At 47.9% G+C, this 25,595-nt stretch overlaps 3 protein-coding genes across 8 annotated transcripts in view; 1 reads left to right on the forward strand and 2 right to left on the reverse strand.

The window, feature by feature from the left end:
* Positions 1-730, reverse strand: part of Celf1 (CUGBP Elav-like family member 1) — an 88,282-nt gene extending 87,552 nt beyond the window's left edge. For 2 of the 4 annotated variants that reach the window (XM_042676452.1, XM_042676449.1), the window contains exon 1: positions 649-721. The gene's annotated coding sequence lies outside the window, so the exon portion shown is untranslated. Of the gene's footprint in view, positions 1-648 lie in introns of all 4 variants that reach the window. The other 2 variants (XM_042676453.1, XM_042676451.1) reach the window with 2 other exon arrangements.
* A 9,439-nt stretch (positions 731-10,169) lies between these two features.
* Ptpmt1 (protein tyrosine phosphatase mitochondrial 1) lies at positions 10,170-18,743 on the forward strand. Its single transcript, XM_042675798.1, has 4 exons — positions 10,170-10,525; positions 10,666-10,746; positions 14,170-14,361; positions 18,539-18,743. Exons 1-4 carry the CDS (start codon positions 10,181-10,183, stop codon positions 18,719-18,721), a joined length of 801 nt encoding a protein of 266 aa, XP_042531732.1. The 5' UTR covers positions 10,170-10,180; the 3' UTR covers positions 18,722-18,743.
* Positions 18,744-19,948: 1,205 nt separating this feature from the next.
* Kbtbd4 (kelch repeat and BTB domain containing 4) lies at positions 19,949-25,580 on the reverse strand. Of its 3 annotated transcripts, none has more exons than XM_042675795.1 (4): positions 25,520-25,580; positions 23,742-24,359; positions 21,837-21,943; positions 19,949-21,480 (listed from the first exon to the last, which is right to left on the reverse strand). In XM_042675795.1, exons 1-4 carry the CDS (start codon positions 25,536-25,538, stop codon positions 20,620-20,622), a joined length of 1,605 nt encoding a protein of 534 aa, XP_042531729.1. In that variant the 5' UTR covers positions 25,539-25,580; the 3' UTR covers positions 19,949-20,619. The 3 variants fall into 3 exon arrangements, with proteins under 3 accessions (XP_042531729.1, XP_042531731.1, XP_042531730.1); XM_042675797.1 differs by having other exon boundaries at positions 23,742-24,355; positions 25,415-25,564; XM_042675796.1 differs by having other exon boundaries at positions 25,415-25,564.
* Between the last annotated feature and the right edge of the window lie 15 nt (positions 25,581-25,595).

Raw genomic sequence — 25,595 nt, forward strand, 5'->3', positions numbered from 1 at the left:
GGGCGAGCCCAGGCGCTAGCGGATCTGGAGCAATAACGGGGGGGGGGGGGGGGGAGGGGGAGAGTTCGGCTCTCCAGGTTCCAAAGAAGCCCAGTGACCCCGCCACACACCTCGGGGGCGGGGGATCCCGGGGCACCCTTCCCCCCCCAAAACACGTGGGACGAAAAGGTCGGGTGAGCCGACAGCCTGCGTCCCCTACGATGGTCGGAAGGAGGTCAGGGCGGCCCCTCACCCCCCCACCCCCCGGGGCAGAGCCACGCAGCAATCCGGTCCCGGAGGCCGAAGGCCAAGGGCGCCGAGACCCGGGCTCGGGCCACGAGGAGGGCGGGTCTCCCTGGGCGCTGGGCGGGGTGAGGGGGGCACGCGCCCCGCGAGCGCGAAGACACCCGGGGTGCCAAGGGCCCCGACACGCGGGGGGCTTGCCTCCAGGAACCCGGGAACCCAGAAGCGACCGCGCCCGCCAGGGGGGCCCGGTGACCCGCGGGCGGCCGAAGCGGACCCGCCCCGCGGCGCCTCCCTCCAGCCTCTTCTCCTTCCTGCCTGCCTTCCGTCCGTCCGTCCGTCCCTCCCTCCGGCCAGCGGGCCGGCCGGCCGGCCCCCCCACCCCCCGTCCCGAGCGGCCCGTTATCCCACGGCCGCCGCACTCACCAGCGGCTGCACCTGAGCCTGCCGCCGCCTCAGCTGCTGCCTGCGCTTCCGCAGCCGCCGCTGCTACCGCTGCTGCTGCCGCCGCCGCCGCCGCCGCCGCCGCTACCGCCGCCGCCGCTTCCGCCGCCGCCGCCGCCGCCGCCGCCGCCTCGCTGCTGAGGCGAAGTCCCGAGGGAGCCTCCGCGTCCCGCCGCCGCCGCCGCCGCCGCCGCCGCCGCCGCCGCTGCCGCCAGAGCAGAACACTCCAAAATGGCGGCACTTCCGGCACCTACCACTGGCGGGGAGGGCGGGGGAGAAGGAGGAGGAGAAGGGAGGAGGCAGGAGGTGGAGAGCAGCCGCGAGGAACGTACCACCGCGGCGCCGCCCTTCTTACCCAGCCGAGCCCAGGCCCGGGCCGAGCGCGGCGCGAGGGGCGGGGGGCGGGGCGGGGGAGGAGCGCCGGGGTCGCAGCGCCCCCTGCACTTAGGGAGTGGAATTGCAGCCGCGCCAAAACCCTGGGGACCGCGGGCGGCGCCCTCAGCGCCGGCAGCCGCAGGGGCGCAGCTCTTTGTCTCAGAGCTCTTCCTGACCTGGGAATCTTGAAGTTCTTGGTTTGGGTGAATCGCACTCACATGGGGTTCTGGATGACCCTGGTGGGCAAATACCCCTTGCTGGGTACTGAGGGTGCACCTGATGAAAAGAAAACATGGGATGAATGAGTGAATGAGTGAGGGTGGTGGTTGGCCAGCCTTGGGCCTACGGCACACCCTCCTTATTGCACCAGCAACAGCATCCAGGCTGCCTTCCCTCTTGGCTGTGTTGTGGACGCGTGTTGCAAGCTCTCAGGACTAGGGGAGTGCCTTCTAGCAAGGTGATGAGGAGGCTGCACGCACAATCTGCCACACTAGGAAGGTCTTTCAGGATTCTAAGAGACTCGTCGAACCTACTTTTCCTAGAAAAATAGATTTGCTTAAAAAAGGTTAAGTCGTTAAAGATGCTCTTAGGAGTTACAAAATACCTGGACCACTGGCTGAGACCTGAGGATCGTGGTTCAAAGCCAGCCCGGGCAAGGAAAGTCCGTGAAACTCTTTTAGCCAATAAACCAACAGAAAACCAGAAGTGGCGCTGTGGCTCAAGGGGTAGCGGTAGAGCGCTCGAGCTGAAGAGCGCGGGGACAGGGCCCAAGCCCAGAGTTCAAGCCCCACGACCGACCAAAAAAAAAAAGAGTGGGAAGTGGGGATGTTGCTCAAGTGGTAGAGTGCTAGCATTGAGCACAAAGAAGCTCAGGGGCAGTGCCCAGGCCCTGAGTTCAAGTCCCAGGACTGGTAAAAAGAAAGAGAGGAGGAGAAGGAGGAAGAAGAAGAGGATGGGCTGGGAAAGCAGCTCAGTGGTGGAGTGCCTTGCATGCATGAGGCCCTGGGTTCAATTTTTCAGCACCACATAAGCAGGAAGAGCCCGAAGTGGCGCTGTGGCTCAAGCGGTAGAGCACTAGCCCTGAGCTAAAGAGCTGAGGGACAGCGCCCAGGCCCAGAGTTCAGGCCCCATGACGCACAAAGAGGAGGAGGTGGAGGAAGAGGAGGAGGAAAAGAAAGAAAAGAATCCCTGAATCTAGATGGAATACACAGTATAGTTTGTTGTTCACTTTCCGGGTTCTAGACCTTGTGAGACAATAAAATGGAGGGTAAGAAAGAAAACTTAAGACAAGTACCATGGCTCACACCTGTAATCCTACCATGGCTCACACTTGGAGGTTAAGAAAGAAAATTTAAGACAAGTACCATGGCTCACACCTGTAATCCTAGCTACTCAGGAGGCTAAGATCTGAAAATCACAGTTCTAGGACGGCTTAGGTGGGAAAGTCTTATCTACCATTGTGGTTCAAGTAGAGCACTAGTCTTGAGTGAAGATGCTATGGGCTAACTTCCAGACCCTGAATTCAAGCCCCAGTACAGTACAAAAAAAAAAAAAAATTAGTTCAGGACTTTTTGGCCAAATCAACATGCCAGTAACTCATGGTTTGGCAAGTGATGTCTCTGTAACATCATTTGGTTTCACAGAACAAATAATTTAGATACTACAAATACTGATTATACCCTAGCTGACCACAAAACAAAAAACAGTGGCCAAGTGGGCTACCAAACACAAGTCTGGAGGGTTCTGACACAGGCTGGAAGAATCCCCTTTCCTCTGTGGAGAAAATGAAAAGATACTCACAGATATTCTGATGCCATGTAGAACAATTAGTCCTTACATTGTACCTTGTCTTTTTTTTTTTTTTTTTGGCCAGGACATTGTCCCTGAGCTTCTTTTGCTCAAGCCTATAGCACTCTGCCACTGGAGCTACAGCACCACTTCCAGCTTTTTGTGTTTCTGTGGTACTGAGAAATCAAACCCAGGGCTTCATGCATACTAGGCAAGCACTCTACCACTAAGCCACATTCCCAGCCTAAACTGTACCTTGTCCTACTTCCTAATTATACTGTGTTATTTTATATATATAACTGTGATTTTATATATCACTGACATTATTCTATATTTATGAATTCCTAGAATGCCATCACAAACATTACCACAATTAATTTTGCATATATATTCTAGCTGTCTTCTATAGAAATATTCCAAGTAAAGGACCTTGAAGTTCCATGAAATCATCCAAAAATACAAAAATACAGATGGCTTGCTTCCTTCACATTTTTTTTTTTTTTTTGGCCAGTTGTGGGGCTTGAACTCTGGGCCTGGGCACTGTCCCTCAGCTCTTCAGCTCAAGGCTAGCACTCACTCTACCACTTGAGCCACAGCACCACTTCCAGCTTTTTCTGCTTATGTGGTGCTGAGGAATAGAACCCAGGGCCTCATGCATGCAAGGCAAGCACTCTACCACTGAGCCACCTTCCCAGCCCCACCTTCAGGTTTTTTTTTGAGGGGGTGGGGCAGTCTTGGTACTTGAACTTGGGGCCTGGACACTGTCCCTGAGCTTCTTTTTTGCTGAAAGTTAGCGCTCTACCACTAAACCACATTCCCAGCCCTCTTTCAGTTCTTAAGAGTGGTGGGGGAGGGCTTGGGGGTCCTGGGGCTTGAACTCAGTACCTGGTACTATCTAAGATATTTTTTCTTTTGGTCAATCGTGGGGCTTGAACTCTGGGCTTGGGCACTATCCCTGTGCTCTTCAGCTCAAGGCGAGCATTCTACCGCTTGAGCCAGAGCGCCACTTCTGGTTTTCTAGTGGTTTATTGGCGATAAGAGTCTCACAGGCTTTCTTTGCCCAGGCTGGCTTTGAACCTGGATCCTCAGATCTCAGCCTCCTGAGTAGCTAGGATTACAGGCGTGAGCCACTGGCACCCGGCTATCTCAGATTTTTTGTTCATCTCCAATCTCTGCCTTCTTAGTAACTAGGATTGCAGAAGTGAGCCACCTGCACCTGGCTTAAATATCACCTTCTTAGTCAAGCCTTCCCAGATCACTCTATTTAAAATCACACTTATCGGCTTAGAATGTGGTTTAGCGATAGAGTGCTTGCCTAGCATGCATGAAGCCCTGGCTTTGATTCCTGAGTACCACATAAACAAACGAGACCAAAAGTAGCACTGTAGCTCAAGTGGTAGAGTGCTAGCCTTGAGCAAAAGAAGCTCTGGGACAGTGCTCAGGCCCTCATTTCAACCCCCAAGACTGGCAAAAAATAAATAAAATAAAATCAAACTTATGCCTGGCAAAGTAACTCACACCTGTAGTCCCAACTACTCAAGAGGCAGAGATTAGGAGGATGGATGTTCAAGGTCAGCCCTGACAAAAACTAATCAAAATCCCCTTCTCAACAAAATAAGATAGAAATGGTGATATGCTTCTGTAATCCCAGCTATTTGAAGAAGCAAAGAAAGAAGGATGGAAATCCTCAAAGCTTGCTCTAGGGGAAAAAGGCAAAAAAAAAAAAGCAAAACCCTATCTAGAAAAGAACCTCAAGCAAAAAGGGCTAGAAGTGTGGCTCAAATGTTAATGGACTTGACTAGTGAGCTCAAGGCCCGAACCTCAGTACCACCAAGAAAATTAAAAGTAAAAAAACATACACACAAATATACACACTTGCTGGAAAACGGTGGCTCATGCCTGTAATCCTAGATACTCAGGAGACTGAGATCTGAGGATCCTGGTTTTAAGGCAGCTCGGGCAGGAAGGTCCATGAGACTTTTATTATTATTATTTTTTTTTTTTTTTTGTCGGTCGTGGGGCTTGAACTCTGGGCCTGGGCACTGTCCCTCAGCTCTTCAGCTCAAGGCGAGCGCTCTACCACTTGAGCTACAGCGCCACTTCCGGTTTTCTGGTGGTTTATTGGAGATAGGAGTCTCATGGTCTCTCCTGCCCAAGCTGCCTTAAAACCAGGATCCTCAGATCTCAGGTCCATGAGACTTTTATCTCCAATTAACCACCAGTTAATTGGCTCAATGTGGTAGAGTACTTACCTTGAGCAAAAAAGCCCAGGAATAAAGCTCAGGCTGAGTTCAAGCCCCATGATGACAACAATTTATATATATATATGCACACATATTTCAAATATCCTTCTTGCTGGTGTGTGGTGTGGTGTGGTGTGTGTGTGTGTGTGTATGTGTGTGTGTGTGTGTGTGTGTGTGTGTGTGTGTGTGTTTGCCAGTACTGGGGCTTAAACTCAGGGCCAGCTTGGATGCTTTATCTGTGTGTCTGAGCTTTTGTCCTCAAATCTAGCATTCTACAACTTGAGCCACAGCTCCAATTCCAGCTTTTTAGAGGTTAATTGGAAATAACCATGTCTCATAGACTTTCCAAGGCTGCCTTCCAACCACTATCCTCGGATTGCAGCCTCCTGAATAGCTAGGATTGCAAACATGAGCCACTGGCACCCAGCTCCTTTCTTGCTGTTTCTATCAAAACACTAGTCACCATCTAACATTTTTTTTCTTTTTTTGTCGGTCATGGGGCTTGAACTCTGGCCTTGAGTGCTGACCCTCATTTCTTCAGCTTATGGCAAGTGCTCTACCACTTGAACTACAGCGCCACTTCTGGTTTTCTGGTGGTTTATTGGAGATTAGAGTTTCACCGACTTCCTGCCGGGACTGGCTTTGAACAGCGATCCTCAGGTCTCAGCCTCCTGAGTAACTAGGATTATAGGCGTGAGCCACCCAACGCCCGGCTACCATCTAACATTTTTTACCTACAGGTTTTACTTGATTTATTTGTAGTCTCCTCCCACCAGAAGGTAAATTCTATAAGGACAGAGGTTTCAGCAGTTTTATTTACTATTATAGCCTCAGGGCCTTGAGATAATACCTAATCCAAAGTAGGTGCTCAATAAAGATTATTGAATTAATGAATAGTAAGCATAGAGGTGTGTTACATATAAAAAATATGAATCACCTAGTGTTTAGAAAGACTTCAAACATAAGAACAAGGACCCCATCACTGTTTTTTATTGGTTTGCTTTCTGTATATATGCCCATACTGGAGCTTGAATTCAGGGCCCTGTGCTTTCACTTGGCTTTTTCACTGAAGGCTGACATTCGACCCCTTTGGCCTCAGCTCCACTTTGGAGTTTTGTTGTTTAATTGGAGATAAGAACCTATCTGATTTGTCTACTCAATCTGGCTTTGAATTAAAATCTTCAGAATTCAGCCTCCCAAGTAGCTAAGATGACAAATAGCAGCCACTGGTTCCTGGCACATCAACCTTCTTTATTTTTATTTTCTTTATTTTTTTATTTTTATTTTTTTTGTTGGTTGTAGGGCCTGAACTCTGGGCCTGGGCACTGTCCCTCAGCTCTTCGGCTCAAGGCTAGCACTTGAGCCACAGCACCACTTCCAGCTTTTTCTGCTTATGTGGTACTGAGGAATCAAACCCAGGGCCTCATGCACACAAGGCAAGCACTCTACCACTGAGCTACCTTCCCAGCCCCCCAACCTTCTTATTTTCTTATTTTTCCAGTACTTTTCTCTGTGTGGCCTTGCACATACTTCTTCAAGGTCAACCAGAACCCTTTTCCTGCTTTACCTGCTCCTTGAATGAGGGCTTGCCTTTGCAGGAGAGGAACTCCTTGCAGGGTGTAGTATCAACTTTTGTATTTAGTTACCAAGAAAGGCCACCGCCTATTAGGCCAAAGATGGGGACAGAGCAATGTCCAGTAACTTCAAGAGATTTCAGTAGCACAAACAAAATACTGGACTGTTGAATAGAGAATTGAGTCTGCTATGAGATTAGCAGAGGCCTGTAAACTGGGCACTCATGGCTCACACCTGTGATCCAACCTATTCAGGAGGCTGAGATCTAAAGATTAAGATTCAAAGCCAGTCCAAGAAGGAAAATCTGTGAGATTCTTTATCTCCAATAAACTAGCAAAAAAAAAAAAAAAAAAAAAGTCTGAAGCAGAGCTGTGGCTCAGTACATGATATACAAGCCCTCTGCACTAAGCCACATTCCCAGCTCAATACTATTTTTTTGCACTTATTCAGGCACCCAGCTCCTGTAATCTTAGTAACATTAAAAAAAAAAATTGGGAGCCGGGTGTTGATGACTCACGCCTGTAATCCTAGCTACTCAGGAGGCTGAGATCTGAGGACCAAGGTTCAAAGCCAGCCTGGGCAAGAAAGTTTTTGTGAGACTCTTGTCTTCAACAAGCCACTAGAAGGGCTGGGAAGGTGGCTCAGTGGTAGAGTGCTTGCCTTGCATGCATGAGGCCCTGGGTTCGATTCCTCAGCACCACATAAGCAAAAGAAAAAAGCCGGAAGTGGTGCTGTGGCTCAAGTGGTAGAGCGCTAGCCCTGAGCTGAAGAGCTGAGGGACAGTGCCCAGGTCTAGAGTTCAGGCCTCATGACCGGACCCCCCCCCCCCAAAAAAAAAAAAAAAAAAGCCACCAGAAAACCAGAAGTGGCACTGTAGCTCAAGTGGTAGAGCACTAGCCTTGAGCTGAAGAGCGGAGGGACAACGCCCAGGCCCAGAGTTCAAGCCCCACAAACAACAAAAAAAGAGAAAGAAATTAAGAAAGAGAGAGAGAGGAAGGAAGGAAGGAAGGAAGAAAGAAAGGAGGGAAGGAAGGAAGGGAAAGGAAAGAAAATAAATCAGTGCTGGGAATGTGGCTTAGTGGTAGACTGCTTGCCTAGCATGCATGAAACTCTGGGTTTGATTCCTCAGTAACACAAACACAGAAAAAGCCAGAAGTGGTACTGTGGCTCAAGTGGTAGAGTGCTAGCTTTAAGCAAAAGCAGCTCAGGGACAGTGCCCAGAACCTGAGTTCAAGCCCCAGGACTGGCAAAAATAAATAAAAATTGTAGTATTGGGGTTTGAATTTAGGACTTCGTGTTTAAAAACAAATCTTAATCTAGTCATAAGGCAAAAAAAAAGAAAGAAAAAAAAAAGAAAAGAAAAGAAAGAAAGGGGCTGGGAAGGTGGCTCAGTGGTAGAGCGCTTGCCTTGCATGCATGAGGCCCTGGGTTCGATTCCTCAGCACCACATAAGCAAAAAGAAAAAAGCCAGAAGTGGTGCTGTGGCTCAAGTGGCAGAGCCCTAGCCTTGAGCTGAAGAGCTGAGGACAGCACCCAGGCCCAGAGTTCAGGCCCCACGACCGGACCCAAAAAAAAAAAAGAAAAGAAAAGAAAGAAAGAGAAAGCATTTGAACCATATCACCACTTCTGATTTTCTGGTGGTTGATTCAAGATAAGTCTCACAGACTTTCTTGCCCAGGCTGGCTTTGAACCACGGTGTTCAGATTTCAGCCTCATGAGTAGCTAGGATTACAGGCATGAACCATCAGCACCCAGCTAACAAATTATTTTTTTAAATGGGTCTGAAATTTATTCTAAGGCATGGAAAACATTCTTCTATTTACTATTTACTTTTCTGAAATAGTTGGGATGATACCCAGTTTTTATTGGTTAAGTTCTCTTTTTTTTTTTTTTTTTTGCACAGGCTGGTCTGAGCTCCAGTTCTTTTTTGTTTGTTTGTCAGTTGTGGCACCTGAATTCTGGGCCTGGGCGCTGTCCCTCACCTCTTCAGCTCAAGGCTCGCGCTCTACCACTTGAGCCACAGCACCACTTCCAGCTTTTTCTGCTTATGTGGTGCTGAGGAATCGAATCCAGAGCCTCATGCATGCAAAGCAAGCACTTTACCACTGAGCTATCTTCCCAGCCCCTGAGCTTCAGTTCTAGTCTATTCCTTCCAAACTGGCTACAATTACAAATTTAAAACCATAGATAGGTAGATAGTAAGTTAGATATATAGCTATAGATGGATATAGTATAATTAGATAAATAAACACATAAATACATAAAACAGATACCACACCCAGTTCAAGGAAAAATATGTAATTGTAGGAAAATGGTCAAGATACAACTTAAGTAAATAAATCAGGCAACAAACTAAATAGGTATAATATGATTCAATCTTTATTTTTTGACACAAAGAGAAAAAACTAGAAAATGTTAAGTGTCCTAGATGTCACTGAACATTGTCAATTGTCTGTCCTTCCTTCCTTCCTTTCTCTCTCTCTCTTTCCTTCTTTCTTTCTTCCTTTCTTTCTCTTTCTTGTCCTGGGGCTTGAACTCAGGGCCTGGGCACTGTACCTGAGCTTCTTTTAGCTCAAGGCTAGCACTCCACCACTTGAGCCACAGCATCATCTGGCTTTTTCTGTTTATGTGGTACTGAGGAATCACAGGCAAGCTAGGCAAGCTCTGTACCACTAAGCTACATGCCCAGCCCACAGTCAGTTTCCAGATAAAATTATGTTATTAAGTGAAGGGATGACATTGTCCAAAAAGAACCATACTCATTACCTGACTTATGAAATGCTAACCCCTCTGCAGAACACCTTAATAACAACAAAATTATATTTTAAAAGATGATCCCAGCCTAACGCTGGTGGCTCACATCTGTAATCGTAGCTACTCTGGAGGCTGAGACCTGAGGATCACAGTTGAAAGGCAGTCCAGGCAGGAAAAGTCCATGATACTCTTACCTCCAATTAACCATCAGGAAACCGGAAATGGTAGTGTTAGAGTTGAGGGAAAAAGCTAAGGGACAACACCCAGGCCCTGAGTTCAAGGCCCGCAACCTACATAATAATAATAAAAATAAATCCCAAATGGCTGTCTGGCTATCCCAATGATACAAATTTATCGGATAAAAGCACAACACTGCCAATTACATTTTTCTTTTCTTTTTTTTTTTGGCCAGTCCTGGCTGAGCCTCCCTGTGCTCAAGGCTAGTGGGGACAGGACAAGGCCCAGGCTCCCCGCGGGGGGGCGGGGGGTTTAAACCCCCTGTTTAACCGCTCTCCCCAGGGTGGGGCGTCCGGAGTCGCCCCGGTCCCTCCTCTGGGCCCGGGGTCGAAGGTAGCGCTCCCTCAGTAGCCAGGACTCCCGCGTGTCCGGCTCTCCAGGGGTCACGGCCCAGCCCCTGGGCGGGGCGAGGGGCGTCACCGGCCACCGCCTAGGATTCGGTGCCCCACGCCCGGCTCCCGGGCCTGGGCCCCGGACGCCCTCGGTTCGCCGGCCGAGTCCCAGGTCCCGCCCCCGAGGCCCGAAGCCCCTCCTCCTGAGCCATGGTGTCCGCCCAGGGGGCCCCGGGGCCTGGCCGGGACGCCGGAGACCAGGCGCCGGCGAAACCCGCGCCCACCGCGTCGCCATCGCCGGAGACGTCGGGGTCGCGGCCGAGAATCGCGAGGCCCGGGACCCGCAGGTCGTCGCTGCCACGCCCGGCTCGATCGGGCGGGATGGCGGCCACCGCGTGGCTCCAGGCCGGTCTGGCCCGGGTGCTCTTCTACCCGACGCTGCTCTACACGGTGTTCCGCGGGAACGTGCGGGGCCCGGCGCACCGCGAGTGGTACCACCGCATCGATGCCACCGTGCTGCTGGGCGCGCTGCCGCTGCGGGGCCTGACGCGCCGGGTGAGCTCGGAGACCCGGCCCCGCCGGAAGCGGGGCGGGGAGTACGGGAGGTGGGGGGAGGGGAGAGAGGAGGGGTTCCCCGACACCCCGGGGGCTCCGCGGGGGCGCCCCGGCTCAGCTCTTCCTCTTCGCCCGGGCAGCTGGTACAGGACGAGAACGTGGGCGGGGTGATCACCATGAACGAGAAGTATGAGACCAGGTTCCTGTGCAACTCCTCCAAGGTGAGCACCCCACCTGCCCATCGAGCTCCCCCTGGTCTTGGGGAGCTGGAGAAGTTTAGGAGAACTGCAGAGGGACCGGTGTCTCAGGCTTGTTTGCCAGCCCCTGGTGTTAGGGTCTCATCGTCAATGCTTAGATGTCTGCAGATGGAAATGAAAGGCCTTTTAAATTTTCATAAGCCAGATCAGGTGCCGTGGCCTCTGTCGGTAGGTCCCAACGACTCTTAAGGCTGAGGTTGGGCCTAGGGAACACAGGGGGACTGGGAAAGGGGTTGGGGGGAGGTGGGTCGTTGATAAAGTTTGTTTACTCTTTTCTGTGCAAAGATCAGGAACTAAAATTGAAAGGCAACTTCTGTGTGCTTTGCTTGCATTCATTCAACACTGAACACCAAGAATAGTTCAGGCCCTGTATTAGGCATTCAAGATCAAAGCCCTGCCAATTCTAAGCGGGAAAGCACCACAGACAACACACGGTAAATACATCACTAATCTATTCACTGAAAGACTGGGTACCTGTGGCTCTCTCCTGTAATCTTAGCTGCTCAGGAGGCTGAGATCTGAGGATCTCAGTTAAAAGCCAGACAAGGCAACAAACTCTGTGAGACGCTATTCAACCACCAAAAAGCTGTAAGTAGAGTTGTGGCTCTAATGGTAGAGTGCCAGCCTTGAGCAGAAAAATCTCAAGAACAGTGTCCAGGCCTTGCGTTCAAGCCATAGTAGGGGTGTGTGTGTTGGGGGTAGGAGGAGAGTAGCTAACATTTCCTTGGATTTTTCTACACATTTTGTCATAAGACCTCAAAGATCAGTAGTGGAAATGATAAATGTATGCTAGTGTTGTGAGCAAGGTGGGGATCCAGAGATTCTGGGCATCTGCAGCAAATGCTTAATGTCTGCATGGGAGGCAGTGACATTTGTAAGATGGAGCAGTATCATCCGCTAGCCTAGAGAAATCAAATCTCCAAGGCAATTACTTCACACATTTGAATATGGCTAAGAATCATCTGTCAGCCTTGCTAAAATAGCACAGTCCTACACACAGCCCCCAGAGATTCTGACTCAGGAACTTCAGGGCAGAGCTCAGGAATTTGAGTATTGAACAACTCTTCAGGTGTTTCTGGTAAACTGCAGGTTGCAAAGCTCTGCTTCCAGTTTGTTAATTTTATGATGGGGATTAAATACACCATTCAGAGTCATAAAGTCTCTAGTCACAATTAAAAAGAATAGCAAGTCCAGTGCTAGTGGCTTACACCGCAATCCTAGCTGAGGCTGAGATATGAGGATCATGGTTCAAAGACAGCCCAGGCAGGAGAAACTGTGAGACTCATCTCCAACTAACCATCAGAACTAACCAAAAGTGGCACTGTAGCTCAAAGTGGGAGAGAGCTAGTCTTGAGCAAAAGAGCTCAGAGACAAGCACCCAGGCCCTGAGTTCAAGCCCTGTGACTGATCAAAAAAAAAAAAAGAGTAGACACTCTTCATCTGCACCATATCTGGTCTTTTTTCTTAATATAATTTTATTATTATTATTAAGTTATTGTACAGAGGGGTTACACTTATCTAAATCTTAGAGAAAAAATGAAATTACTCAGTTTGGCTGAGGTCTTGTTTCTCCTATTTCTTTTTCTTCTTCTTTTTTTTTTTGTTGGTCATGGGGCTTGAACTCTAGGCCTGGGCACTGTCCCTCAGCTCTTCAGCTCACGGCTGGCTCTCTACCACTTGTGCCACAATGCCACTTCTGGTTTTCTGAGTGGTTTATTGGAGATAAGAGTCTCATGGACTTAACACCCTGGGCTGGCTTTGAACCTGATCTTCAGATCTCAGCCTCCTGAGTAGCTAGGATTATAGGTGTGACCCACAGGCATCTATTTCTTTTAAGAAGTAATATTACATGGGGCTGGGAAGGTGGCTCAGTGGTAGAGCACTTGCCTTGCATGCATGAGGCCCTGGGTTCGATTCCTCAGCACCACATAAGCAAAAAGAAAAAAGCCGGAAGTGGTGCTGTGGCTCCAGTGGTAGAGCACTAGCCTTGAGCTGAAGAGCTGAGGGACAGTGGCTAGGCCCAGAGTTCAGGCCCCATGACCGGACCCCCCCCCAAAAAAAAAAAAAAAAAAAGACTATTACACAAACATATGTAGTTTTAGCTTTAAAATAACCTTTAAAAAAAATAAGGTTTGGGGCTGGGAAGGTGGCTCAGTGGTAGTGTTTGCCTTGCATGCATGAGGCCCTGGGTTTAATTCCTCAGCACCACATAAGCAAAAAGAAAAAAGCCGGAAGTGGTGCTGTGGCTCAAATGGTAGAGTCCTAGCCTTGAGCTGAAGAGCTGAGGGACAACGCCCAGGCCCAGATTTCAGGCCCCACAACCGGACCCAAAAACAAAACAAAACAAAAAAAATAAGGTGCCCAGGGGCTGGGAAGGTGGCTCAGTGGTAGAGCGCTTGCCTTGCATGCACGCACAAGGCCCTGGGATCAATTCCTCAGCACCACATAAGCAGAAAAAAGTCGGAAGTGGAGCCGTGGCTCAAGTGGTAGAGCACTACCCTTGAGCTGAAGAGCTGAGGGACAGCCCAGGCCCAGAGTTCAGGCCCCATGACCAGACCCAAAAAAAAAACAGAAAAAATAATTGTGTACTTGGTAATCCTCAACAATACAGCTAGATCACTGCATAGGTCCCAAAATTAAGCAAAAAAAACATTTCCTGTCTTTTTTTTTTTTTTTTTAATAGTGGTATTAAGAATCAAATCTAGGGCTTCAGTCATGTCAGGCAAGCACTATATCACTGAGCTATACTCCAACTCACACAGCTTTTGCAACTGAACATTGTAGAGCTAATGTGTTTTTCTTCTGGTGCTGGTACTGGGGCTTGAACTTGGAGCCTGGGTGCTGTCACTGAGCTTTTTTTTTTTTTTCTTTAATCAAGACGGGTACTCTACCACCTGAGCCACAGCTCCATTTCCTGCTTTTTGGTGTTTAATTGGCAGATAGGACTGGGTTAGAACCTTGATATTCAGATCTCAGCTTCCTGTGTTGTTAGGATTACAGGCATGAGCCTCCAGCACCCAGCCCACACTAATGTCTTGCAGCTGAAGATTCTGGGATTTGAAGAACACTTTCCAGGCTAACTGTGCATCACAGAGGCCAACTTCATTCCTAGCATAAGGCAAGGCCACACAAAGAACTCTTTAAGCCTTGTGCATGACTCTAATTCAGTAGCATATCTGTTTGAGGAAAGATCAGCCATGTAGGCCAGATGTTTTAAAGTCAAATTTGTACAAAAGTTCCTTTTTAGAAAATAGGAAATAGCAGATTAACATTGGAGGAAATCCTGAACCTTCTTTGTTGCTTTCCTGATCCTGGGGAGCCCCCTTTCACACCATCCCTATTAAGATGCTTTTATTCTCTTTTTTATACTGGTGAACCTGGCTGTAGGAGTGGAAGAAAGTAGGAGTTGAGCGGCTGCGGCTCAGCACAATCGACATGACTGGGGTGCCCACACTGGCCAACCTCCACAGAGGAGTCCAGTTTGTTCTCAAATACCAAAAGCTGGGCAAGAGTGTCTACGTGCATTGTAAGGCTGGGCGTTCCAGAAGTGCCACCATGGTGGCAGCGTATCTGATTCAGGTAAAGCCTATCTGGTATCAGGAGAGATGTCTCTGGATTGGCCTCATTTATAGAGTTCCAGAACTTTTAATAAGCATGATGTACTGGCCCATTACTCGACTCTAGGCTGCATGGCGGTGGTGTGTCAGGCAAAGCACCCAAGCTACCCTCTGGCTCTGCCACCTGCCTGTTAGGAGAGACAAATGCAGCTTCTCCTCTCTGCTGCCCAGCTTCCTTAACCTAAATCTGTCATGAAGTATAAATGAGAAAGTACTTCAAGTGTTTCAAAAAAAAAATGTAGTCAACTGGATGAAAGGCTAGAAACGCTTGTTGCAAAAACCTCAGAAAATCTAGTACTATAGACAACAGGGCTAATCACATCCAGCCTTGTAGAACTCAAGTATTTTTATTTCCGTGTAAATTCTGGACATGAGTTTTTAGAAAAGGGAATCCAAACTAAACTTTGCCTATCTGTTTGTTGACTGGGAAGTGGGATGTTTTAAAAATATTTAGAAGCAAATTCCTTGTAGTCCTTTATCACTCCATTGTCTTGCTCCTCCCAACTTAGTTTTTGTTACTAGTCTGCTCTCTAAGAGCGTTTCTAAGTCATGTGGATAATTTAAGCTCTAAAGAGATGGGGAACTATTTGCTGCCAAGGGTCATTTCAGTATTTATAGTATTATTTTCAGGCCATATGAAATTATCAATACAGATTAATCTTGGACAGATGATAAGAGACATACAAAAAATATACACTGTATGTACTAAATGAATTTTTGTACGTTTTTTATTGTAAAAATACTGTATAGAGGGGAATACTTTACAGAGGAGTTACAGTTACAAGGGCAAGGTATTGAGTACATTTCCTAACAAGCATTGTTGCCTCTTCCTTTGTTTTTTCTCTCTCATCCCTTCCCTCCTTCCCTCCCTTCTCTCCCACCCCCACAACTACTCCCCACTCCACCTACTAAATGATTTTGTGAGCCTTATATGACCTGTAGGCTTTACATTTCCCACCCCTAAAAAGGAAGAATGATCATCAGCTTAGCCTATTACTGTGGACTAGTATATGACTGAACAATATGGAAGTTTTCATTGTAAGAAACTGCCAGAAATAGTCTCAGGAGTATATTTTGGGCCAAGTGAGAATCGAACCAGCAAGCTAGAAATTTGTGCTATTGAGGTCCTATTGAATTCTAAACTACTGAGCACTGTAGAATATAAAGATAACTCTGCTAGACGGGCACTGGTGGCTCAGGCCTGTAATCCTAGCTACTTTGGAGGCTGAGATCTGAGAATTGCGGTTCAAAGCCAGCCTGGTCAGGAAAGACTGTTATCTTCAATTAACCACCAGAAAACTGGAAGTGGTGCTGTGGCTCAAGTGGTAGACCGCTCACCTTGAGCTGAAATGCTGAGGGCCAGCACCCAGGCCCAGAGTTCAAGCCCTACCTCCACCACCAAGATAACTCTGATAGTTAAACTTAAAAAGCTCTTTTCTAGCTGTGCAATGAGTCACAAATATCTACTATATACTCACCCCTAGAAACTATTTTATTTTTTGAGGGGAAGGTCTGGGAGGAACTGTATAGCCCAGGCTGGTCCTCAAGTTCATGATCCCACCTCAGCCTCCTCTTAGTATTGTTGTTATAGCACTACATCTAGCTTCTAGAAATTTATTTTTGGAGGGCGCAGGGGATTGAGCCCAAGACCTGGGTATTCCTAAGTATGTACTTCATGACTGAGCTAAACTCTGATCTCTCCTAGTTTTTTTTTTTTTAATTAGTATACATTAATTTTGCAAAGGTGTTTCATTAAAAAAATGTGTGTGTGTGTGTGCATGCTGGTTCTGGGGCTTAAACTCAGGGCCTGGGCTCTGTCCCTGAGCTTCTTTTGCTCAAGGCTCATGCTTTACCACTCGAACCACAGCTCCACTTCTGCCTTTTTTTAGTGGCTAACTGGGGATGCAAGTCTCATGGACTTTCCTGCCTAGGCTGGCTTGGACCACAATTCTCAGATCTCAGCCTCCTGAGTAGCACATACCTGGATTTTTATTTGGAAGAAGACTTTCTGGGGCTTGAACTCAGGGCCTAGGTGTTGTGCCTTAGCTTCTTTGCTCAAGGCTAGCTGTCCACTATGAGCTGCAGTTCTTTTTCTGGTGTTTAATTGAGGATATGAGTCTCATGGACTTTCTTGCCCAAGCTGGCTTTGAACTGCATTTGTCAGATCTGACAGATATGAACCATTGGTGGTTGGCTGGACTGTTTGTACTCATTTTCACAAGTAGTAGTTAGGATTACAGATATGAGCCATTGGTGGTTGGCTGGACTGTTTGTACTCATTTTGACATACTTGCTAGGCAAGTACTCTTATCATTGAGCCACCCTTCCAGCCCTGACTTTTTGCTTTTTTTTTTTTTGTGGTGGTGGTGGGGTCAGTTATGGGGCTTGAACTTGGGGCCTAGGTGCTGTCCCTAAGATCTCTTTCTCAAGGCTAGTGCTCTACCACTTTGAGCCACAGTACCAATTCCAGTTTTCTGGTGGCTAATTGGAAATGTCTTAGGACTTTCCTACCCAGGCTGGTTTTGAACCACAATCCTCAGATCTCAGATCTCCTGTGTAGCTAGGATTACAAGGGTGAGCCACCAGTGGCTAGCTGCTCTCTATTTTCAGTAGGCTCTTCATTCCTGCCTAGGCATGAGGCCTCCCTGTAGCTAGGATAAGAGGTGCTCACATTCAGCTCTTCATTGAGAAGGGGTCTGATTAACTTTTTTCTGTTTGTTTTGTGTGTGTGAGTACCAATATTAGGGCTTGAACTCAGAGCCTGGATGCTGTCCCTTAGCTTTTCACTCAAGGCCATAAACTACTGCTTGGGCTAGCCTTATGCTGCCACTATCTCAGCTTCCTAAGTAGCTAGGATTACAGACCTGAATCTCCAACACCAGCTTTTTTTTTTTTTGGGGGGGGGTCCAGTTGTGGGGCCTGAACTCTAGGCCTGGGCACTGTCCCTCAGCTCTTCAATTCAAGGCTGGTGCTCTACCACTTGAGCCACAAGCACCACTTTCTGCTTATGTGGTGCTGAGGAATCGAACCCAGGGCCTCGAGCTTGCAAGGCAAGCGCTCTACCACTTGAGCCATAGGGCCACTTCCGGTTTTCTAGTGGTTTTTATTGGAGATGAGTCTCATGACTTATTTCCGGGCTGGCTTTGAACCACGATCCTCAGATCTCAGCCTCCTGAGTATCTAGGATTACAGATGTGAGCGATTGGCACCCTGCCTTTTTTTTTAGAAATGAAATTGTGAAGCCGGGCGCCGGTGGCTCACACCTGTAATCCTAGCTACTTAGGAGGCTGAGATCTGAGGATCATGGTTCAAAGCCAGCCCGGCAGGAAAGACCGTGAGACTCCTATCTCCAATAAACCACCAGAAAGCTGGAAGTGGCTCTGTAGCTCAAGTGGTAGAGCGTTAGCCTTGAGCTGAACAGCTGAGGGACAGCGCTCAGGCCCAGAGTTCAAGCCCCATGACTGACAAAAGAAAAAAAAAAAGAAATGAAATTATGAGCCAGACACCAGTGTCTCATGCCTGTAATCCTAGCTCGGAACTCAGGAGGCTGAGATCTAAGGATTGTGGTTCAAAGCTAACCAGGAAGGAATAGTCTGTGAGAGGTGTTTTTTTTCCCCCCTGCTGTTGGTTGCGGGGCTTCAACTCAGCAAATGGGTGCTGAGCAAAAAAGCTCCCTGAGCTTTACCACTTTGAGCCACAGCTCCACTTCTGGTGTTCTGGTGGTTAACTGGAGACAAGTCTCACAGATTTTCCTGTCCAGGCTGGCTTTAAGCCATGATGCACAGATCTCAGCTTCCCAAGTAGCTAGGACTACAGGTGTGAGCCAGCAGGGTCCAGCCTGTGAGTCTTTTCTCTAACTAACCACAAAAAAGCCAAAAGTGGATTTGTGGCTCAAGTGGTAGAGTGTTAGCCTTGAACAAAAAAGCTCAGGTACAGTGCCCAGACCCTGAGTTCAAGCCCCAGGGCTGGCACATACAAAAAAAACAAAAAGCTCAGAGACAGTACCCAGGCCCCGAGTTCCCCGAGTTCAAGCCCCACAAAAGTTGTAACATTGTGAATCTTTCAACACCTGCTTAAAAGTCAAGGGCACCCTGATGCCCTCTCCCTTTCTTGGCTGATTTCGTGACTTTGTATTTCAGATGCACAACTGGAGCCCAGAAGAGGCTATAGGAGCCATCACCAAGATCCGGTCACACATCTACATCAGACCTGGCCAGTTGGAAGTTCTTAAAAAGTTCCACAAGGAGATTTCTGCAAGGGCAACAGAAAATAACACTAGTCACAGATCTAACACATCAAAAACTCAAGATGTCCCTGCTTGATACAGAATAAATTTTATAGTAATGATGGAGTTTAAGCCAAACTTGATGTAACAGAAATATGCTTAGTAATGGGTAATTTTGTTTCTTTTGTCATTTCATTTTCCTGAGGAAAAGATTTGTGTCTGAATCTAATTTTCCTCAATAGGTTAAAGAAATACTAATCTCGGGCTGGGAAGGTGTCTCAGTGGTAGAGCGCTTGCCTTGCATGCCTGAGGCCCTAGGTTCGATTCCCCAGCACCACATAAGCAAAAAGAAAAAAGCCGGAAGTGGCGCTATGGCTCAAGTGGTAGAGCGCTAGCCTTGAGCTGAAGAGCTGAGGGACATCGCCCAGGCCCAGAGTTCAGGCCCCACGACCGGACCCAAAAAAAAAAAAAAAATTAAAAAAAAAAAAGAAAAGAAATACTAATCTCAGGGCTGGGAAAGTGGCTCAGTGGTAGAGCGCTTGCCTTACATACATGAGGCCCTGGGTTCGATTCCTCAGCACCACATAAGCAAAAAGAAAAGAGCTAGAAGTGGCGCTGTGACTCAAGTGGTAGAGTGCTAGCCTTGAGCTGACGGACAGCACCCAGGCCCAGAGTTCAGGCCCCATGACCAGACCCAAAAAAAGAAAAAAAGAAATACTAATCTCAACAAGAATCCTCTGTGTACCTAATGATATTTAGCACCATAACTCAGACATTTAATACTAGAAAGAAATATCCAGCTCTGGCTCTTTGGCCCTTAGGTCTAGGAGTGTCCCTCAATGGCAAAATTCTTGCCTAGCACATGTGAGTTCTTGAGTGTGATCTGTAGTACTACAGAAAAGATAGTGGAGTCCCAATTTCATTGACTTTGGGGGTTCCCCTCCCACTTTTGGAGATCAGAATGCAAATCATGTGTGGATATAGGGAGGCCTGCTGATTTAGGAATGCACAGGTTGCACGGGTCTATAATTAGTTCTCCTTAGAAAGCCATCCCTTCAGCTGGGCACTGGTGGCTCATGCCTGTAATCCTAGCTACTCCGGGGACTGAGATCTGAGACTCGCAGTTCAAAGCCAGCCCAGGCAAGAAGTCCATAAGACTCATCGATTAACCTCTTAAAACCAGAAGTGGTGCTATGGCTTAAGTGTAGAGTGGTACCTTTGAGCTGAAGAGCTCAGGGGCAGCACCCAGGCCCAGAGTTCAAATCCCATGACCAAGGGAAAAAAAAAAGCCATCCCTTCAAGATTCAATAAAGACAAACACACATCTCTTCAAAAACTTTTATTTGTATGAACAGTTTCTAGCTCCTGATTTAGCCTAGAGCTTTTAAAAGACCAGTTTTGAAAACATTTCTGCTATTAATCAGAAATAATTCTATTTCCTGGCTTATCTGTTGAAGTAAGCCAAAAATAAAACCAAAATTACTTTTCCTGACAGACAGATGAAAAACAATGGAAAGAACGTCCTGAATTCTAGAGTTGAGTCTTGCTGGTGAAGAACACCTTCAGCTTAGTCCATTCTCCCAACCAAAGCCTGAAGGAAAACTCTAATACCTAATTGTGTATAACTGAACTCGCCACTTGGCTGGCTGTAGAAAAAAAGGAATGGGCATCTTTCTGCCCTGGGATTGGGCAACTCCTATTTAACATTGATCAGGTAAGGAGGGGAAGCTGTGCCTAAGGTCAGAGAGAAACTTGGCTCTAAGCAATCTGTAGTGAGGCACGGGATCATAGGATGGCCACCTCGGTTCAAGCAGCCAGCTGAGGAGCAACAGTCTACTAAGTCTCAAACAGAACATCCCTATGGGTTTAGGGCCAGGCTGGAAGTGCTGTTTTCTACTGTACGTCCAAACTAACACATTACTCTGAATTGAGGTTCAAGGGAGGTGCTGGAAAAGGGAAGGACAAAGGAATCAGCTTTTCTTTTCCATCACTGTCTCAGGCCAATACAAACTGCAAATTGGTAAGCAGCACCTTGATGCCTCTTGTGACAGTTATAGCTGAAGTGGCAGGGTCGAGCTTGTAGGTGTTGGCATCCCCCTTCTTATATCGGTCCCGGAAGACATAGATGCTCCCATTACAGCTGGCAATCTTCCAGAGGGATGGGGCAGAGCTCCAGGCCTCAGGAAGGCAAAGCCTGGTGAAGCTGTCTAGAAGGGGATTATAGCACACCAGGGAGTCCCCTTCAGCCACAATGAATACAAGATCTTTATGTACAGCTGCGTGCATGCGGCCTGCGAAGGGCAGCACGTAGGGCTTCACGTGGCACTTGTCTGTTTCTGTGTCAAAACACTGGATTAGTCGGGAAGGTTTGGTAAAGAAGTCCAGGTCATTCTCCTCACCCCCTAGTAAGTAGATGATTCCATTGAGGTTAGCACCAGCGGCCCCAGACACAGCCACCTCTAGCTGGGTTGTCTCTGTCCATACATTATCACCTACCCGGTAATAAATGACTGCGTTGGAGAGAGTATCCTGCAGTGTCTTGCCACCCAGGGAGTATATGGCATCTTTCCCAGGCACAGACACCAGGGTGTGCTGGAGCCGGTCTCGAGGCAAAGGTGCACACCACTCCCAGTCAACGGTGGCATTGTTGCACTTCCACATGCGCCGTGGGATGGACCCCCCCACCACATACAGGTCTCCTCCATGCTTGCAGGCTGCAGTGATCTGGTGGCACAAGCTGTTTTGGCCACTTACACTGATGGAGTCATCCTCTGCACAGTGTAAGGACACAGCCAACGAGTGGGTACGAGATGACTCTTTCCCGATAAGGTAAATGTGCACGTTCTCCCCAATTTCCTGTTGGCCAGATTAAAATGATAAATGCCATGTCAGCTCGTGGTGAAGGCTCAGCTCGGACATCTTGCTCTAACCACTCCCCTCCAGTTACTGTTTGTCATACTTGCTCTCTTCTAATCACCTAACTTTAGGCATTTTATGCTGGGCAGAGCACATTTGTATTCATCCTTTCAATTTTATATTTTGATTTTTACAATTTACTAAGCCACAATTCCCAGCCCCTAGATGGTGGTTTCTGGAGTCACAAACACAATCTTCTCTCCAGCTCAGCAACTTCAAGCCAATTTATTCAGTTGGCACCAAAGAGGCCAGGCTAGAATGCATTGGTACCCCAATTTATAACAAATCTACCTTACCTTTAAACTAGTCCTAAGTGATTCTGCAAAAGCCTCTCTTTCTTCTTTATTAAAACTGATCCAGGCTTCTATTGCTTCTGTGGGGTTCTGGGAACATGGAACCCCATCTGTGAGAGCCAAAGAAAGGCACAGTCAGTGGCAATTTGATCATCTGAAAGGGAAACTTAGGGAAAATGGCTTTAAGGATGTGAACTAGCTGGGCATCAGTGGCTCATGCCTGTAATCCTAGCTACTCAGGAGGCTGAGATCTGAGGATCTGGGTTCAAAGCCAGCCTGGGCAGGAAAGTCCATGAGACTCATCTCCAATAAACCACTCAGAAAACTGGAAGTGGCACTGTGACTCAAGTGATAAGAGTGCTAGCCTTAGCCGGGCGCTGGTGGCTCACACCTGTAATCCTAGCTACTAAGGAGGCAGAGATCTGAGGATCGCGGTTCAAAGCCAGCCTGGGCAGGAGAGACTGTGAGACTCCTATCTCCAATAAACCACCAGAAAACCGGAAGTGGTGCTGTAGCTCAAGTGGTAGAGCGCTCGCCTTGAGCTGAAGAGCTGAGGGACAGTGCCCAGGCCCAGAGTTCAAGCCCCATGGCCGACCAAAAAAAAAAAAAAGAGTGCTAGCCTTGAGCTGAAGAGCTGAGGGGACAGTGTCCAGACCGAGTTCAAGCCCCATGACTGATAAAAAAAAACCCACAAAAATAAACTCAAATAATATGGATAGCATGAAATGCTTCCACATGTTATGGAAGCAACCTACAAGGCTGCAGAACTTAACACTTTAAGTATGGCTACATCTCACTTGCAGGCTCACAATGTTACCTAACATCCCATCATTAAAAACATTTCATTTGTGGCACACACCTGTAATCCTAGCTACTCAGAAGGCTGGGATCTGAGGATCATGGTGCAAAGCCAGCCCAGGCAAGAAACCCCTGAGACTCTTATCTCCAGTTAACCACCAAAAAAAAGCAGCCAGAAGTAAAGCTGTGGCTTGTGGTAAAATTCTAGCCTTTAGCAGAAAAGCTCAGGGACAGCATCCAAAAAAGCTCAGGGACAGCATCCAGGCCCTGAGCTCAAGCCCAGAACCATCATCAAAAAAATAAAAATAGGGAGGAAGGGAAGGGATGTGAAGGGTAAACAAAGGAGGAGGCTGCAATGCTTGATAAGAAATGTACGCATTATCCTGCCCATGTAATTGCAACCCCTCTGTACAGTATGTTCAAAAAAAAAAAATAAAATTACATTTAAAAAAAAAAAATAAAAATGGGACTGGGAAGGTGGCTCAGTGGTAGAGCACTTGCCTTGCATGCATGAGGGCCTGGGTTCAATTCCCCAGCACCACATAAGCAAAAAGAAAAAAAAAAAAAGCCGGAAGTGGCGCTGTGGCTCAAGTGGTAGAGCACTAGCCTTGAGCTGAAGAGCTGAGGGACAGCGCCCAGGCCCAGAGTTCAGGCCCCACGACCGACAAAAAAAAAAATAAATAAATAAAAAAAAAAATCATTTGTTCATTCATTTATTTTAGTGGTTTAAGGTTCTGAAACTCAGGGCCTTGCACTTGGTAGGCAAGTGCTTTACCAATTGAGCTACACTCCCAGCTGGAAAAATAAAAAAGGATAATTTTGTCAACTTACTTAGATAACTAGTCCTATAGACAAATGCAAAGTATAGGACAGATAAGAGCAATTAGGCATAGGACAGATTAGCTACCTTCTCTCAGTCTTTTGTGGCAATGTGAGGCATTTTCTTTTCTAGGTTGCTTCTTTAAGAAACTCTATCTCTGACAGCAGCTCTACATTCCTACTACAAATAGTAAACTGTCAACAGGAAACTTGAGGGCTCCTTTCTCCTGAACCGGAACATCCACTGAACATTATACCCAAACATTTGGGTATGTCCCCTATTAAACTTACCCGAGATGATATCAGTGAGTAGATGGTGGGGCAAATGGAGAAATTCCTCTGTGCTCCGTAACTGGGCCAGGTGGGTCTTGGCACAGTGCTTGGCTGCAGTGTAGAGCTCAGGATCACTGTGCCTATCTGCCAGCCACATCACCTGAAGGCAGTTTCCCACCTGCACTGTGCGGGCCAAAAACCGAGAACATTCCTCAAAGAGAGATGTCAGCTGATACATGTCTGACACCTCATAAATTTCCTGCAGCTCATCAGCACGAAGTTTCACAGTCCCATGGTAGATATAATCGACCAGGAGCTGGAAAACAGACTCACTGACATCCTGCAGTACAATCACTCGGTTGTGGGCCTCCTTCAGGTTAGAGGTGAACATGGACCGGAAGAAGCAGCTCTGAGCTGAGAGGACCAGCCTGTGGAGCTGAAACTCCCGGCCTTCCACTGAAATGGTGACATCAGCAAAGAGCTCCTCCTCTAGACACAGTTTCATGATGCCCTGAGCCACTCGCCCTGAGTGGGACCGATCTTTGAAAGTGTAGTTCACAAAGTAATTCTCATCCATGGATGCTCCAGGCTCCTCTGGTGATTCCATGGTAGCCAACTTCTCTCTCTTCCAGTTATCTGAAAAGCAATAACCACTCTAAGGAATTTGAGGAATCCACAGCTATAGTCTGTGAATACAGCTGGGAGAAGTGTTTAAATGTATGAGCAAAGTGGGTCCAGACTGACCTTAGGCCTGGCCCTGCCATTGGTGTCCCTGACATTCTCCTTCACTCAGAGCTGCTTTCATTCTCCTGAAGTGGCAGATCTCCTCCAACGAAATCAATAAAGTTCTAACTGATGGTTTCCCCGAGAGAACACTAAATATTCCTTCCCATGATGTAACAAAAGACTTAAGATTTAGGTCAACATGTGTAAGCAAGGGCCTGGAGAAAGTCTATGGTCATTTATTTATTTATTTATTTATTCTTTGGGTCCAGTCGTGGGGTCTAAACTCTGGGCCTGGGCGCTGCCCTCAGCTCTTTAGCTCAAGGCTAGCGCTCTACCACTCGAGCCACAGTGCCACTTCCGGCTTTTTTTTCCTTTTGCTTATGTGGTGCTGGGGAATCGAACCCAGGGCCTCATGCATGGAACGCAAGCACTCTACCACTGAGCCACCTTCCCAGCTCGTCTATGGTCTTTTAAAAAGCCATTCTAACCAAATAACTTGGCATTAAAATAGTGAAGCTGAGGGTTAGACTGCACTAGGTTAGGGAAGCAAAACCAGACATTAGAAAAAAGACACCCTATGGGTTTCTCCCTCTCTCCACATGGAGTCCAGCACCTCCAATATGAGGCCTAGGCTGGGTCAACCAACAACCTCACTTTTGCTCTCTTCTGAGTTTCTGTCCCCACTTACCAGCTCGCCCAAATGATTTCCTGAAGGTCCATTCCAGAACTTGAGACAGAGCCCAACTGTCTCCAGCTCCAGGCACAAGGAGGACCATCGCCCTTCGGGTTGGAAGGGTGTCCCAGACCATCTAGAGTCGCCAGGGAAACGGTCTCCAGGGAAACCGTTTTCTCCCCCACAAGCCCCTTGGCTCGCCCGCCCCACCGAGAGCTCAGCGGGCGGAGCGGGGGAGGGGTGTGGAACCTAACAGCGCCGAATGCCCGTCCCTTTCCCCTCCTGGTCTCACCGGTTCGATTCCTCAACGTCTTCACCTTCTCTCCAGCTGCTGCTACCCCGAGCTTGGGCTACGTCCGCCTCACTGTACTCCCACCTGCTGGTCTTGCTTTCTCACCTGCGTTCCCTCCTCTCATCCCGGTGCCAGGAACCCGGAACCTCTGCTTCCGGCCCCCTCTCCGCCCGGAAGAACA

Source organism: Dipodomys spectabilis, unplaced genomic scaffold (genome assembly GCF_019054845.1).
Source record: "Dipodomys spectabilis isolate Male_0828 unplaced genomic scaffold, ASM1905484v1 ptg000030l, whole genome shotgun sequence".
Classification (NCBI taxonomy): Eukaryota; Metazoa; Chordata; class Mammalia; order Rodentia; family Heteromyidae; genus Dipodomys; species Dipodomys spectabilis.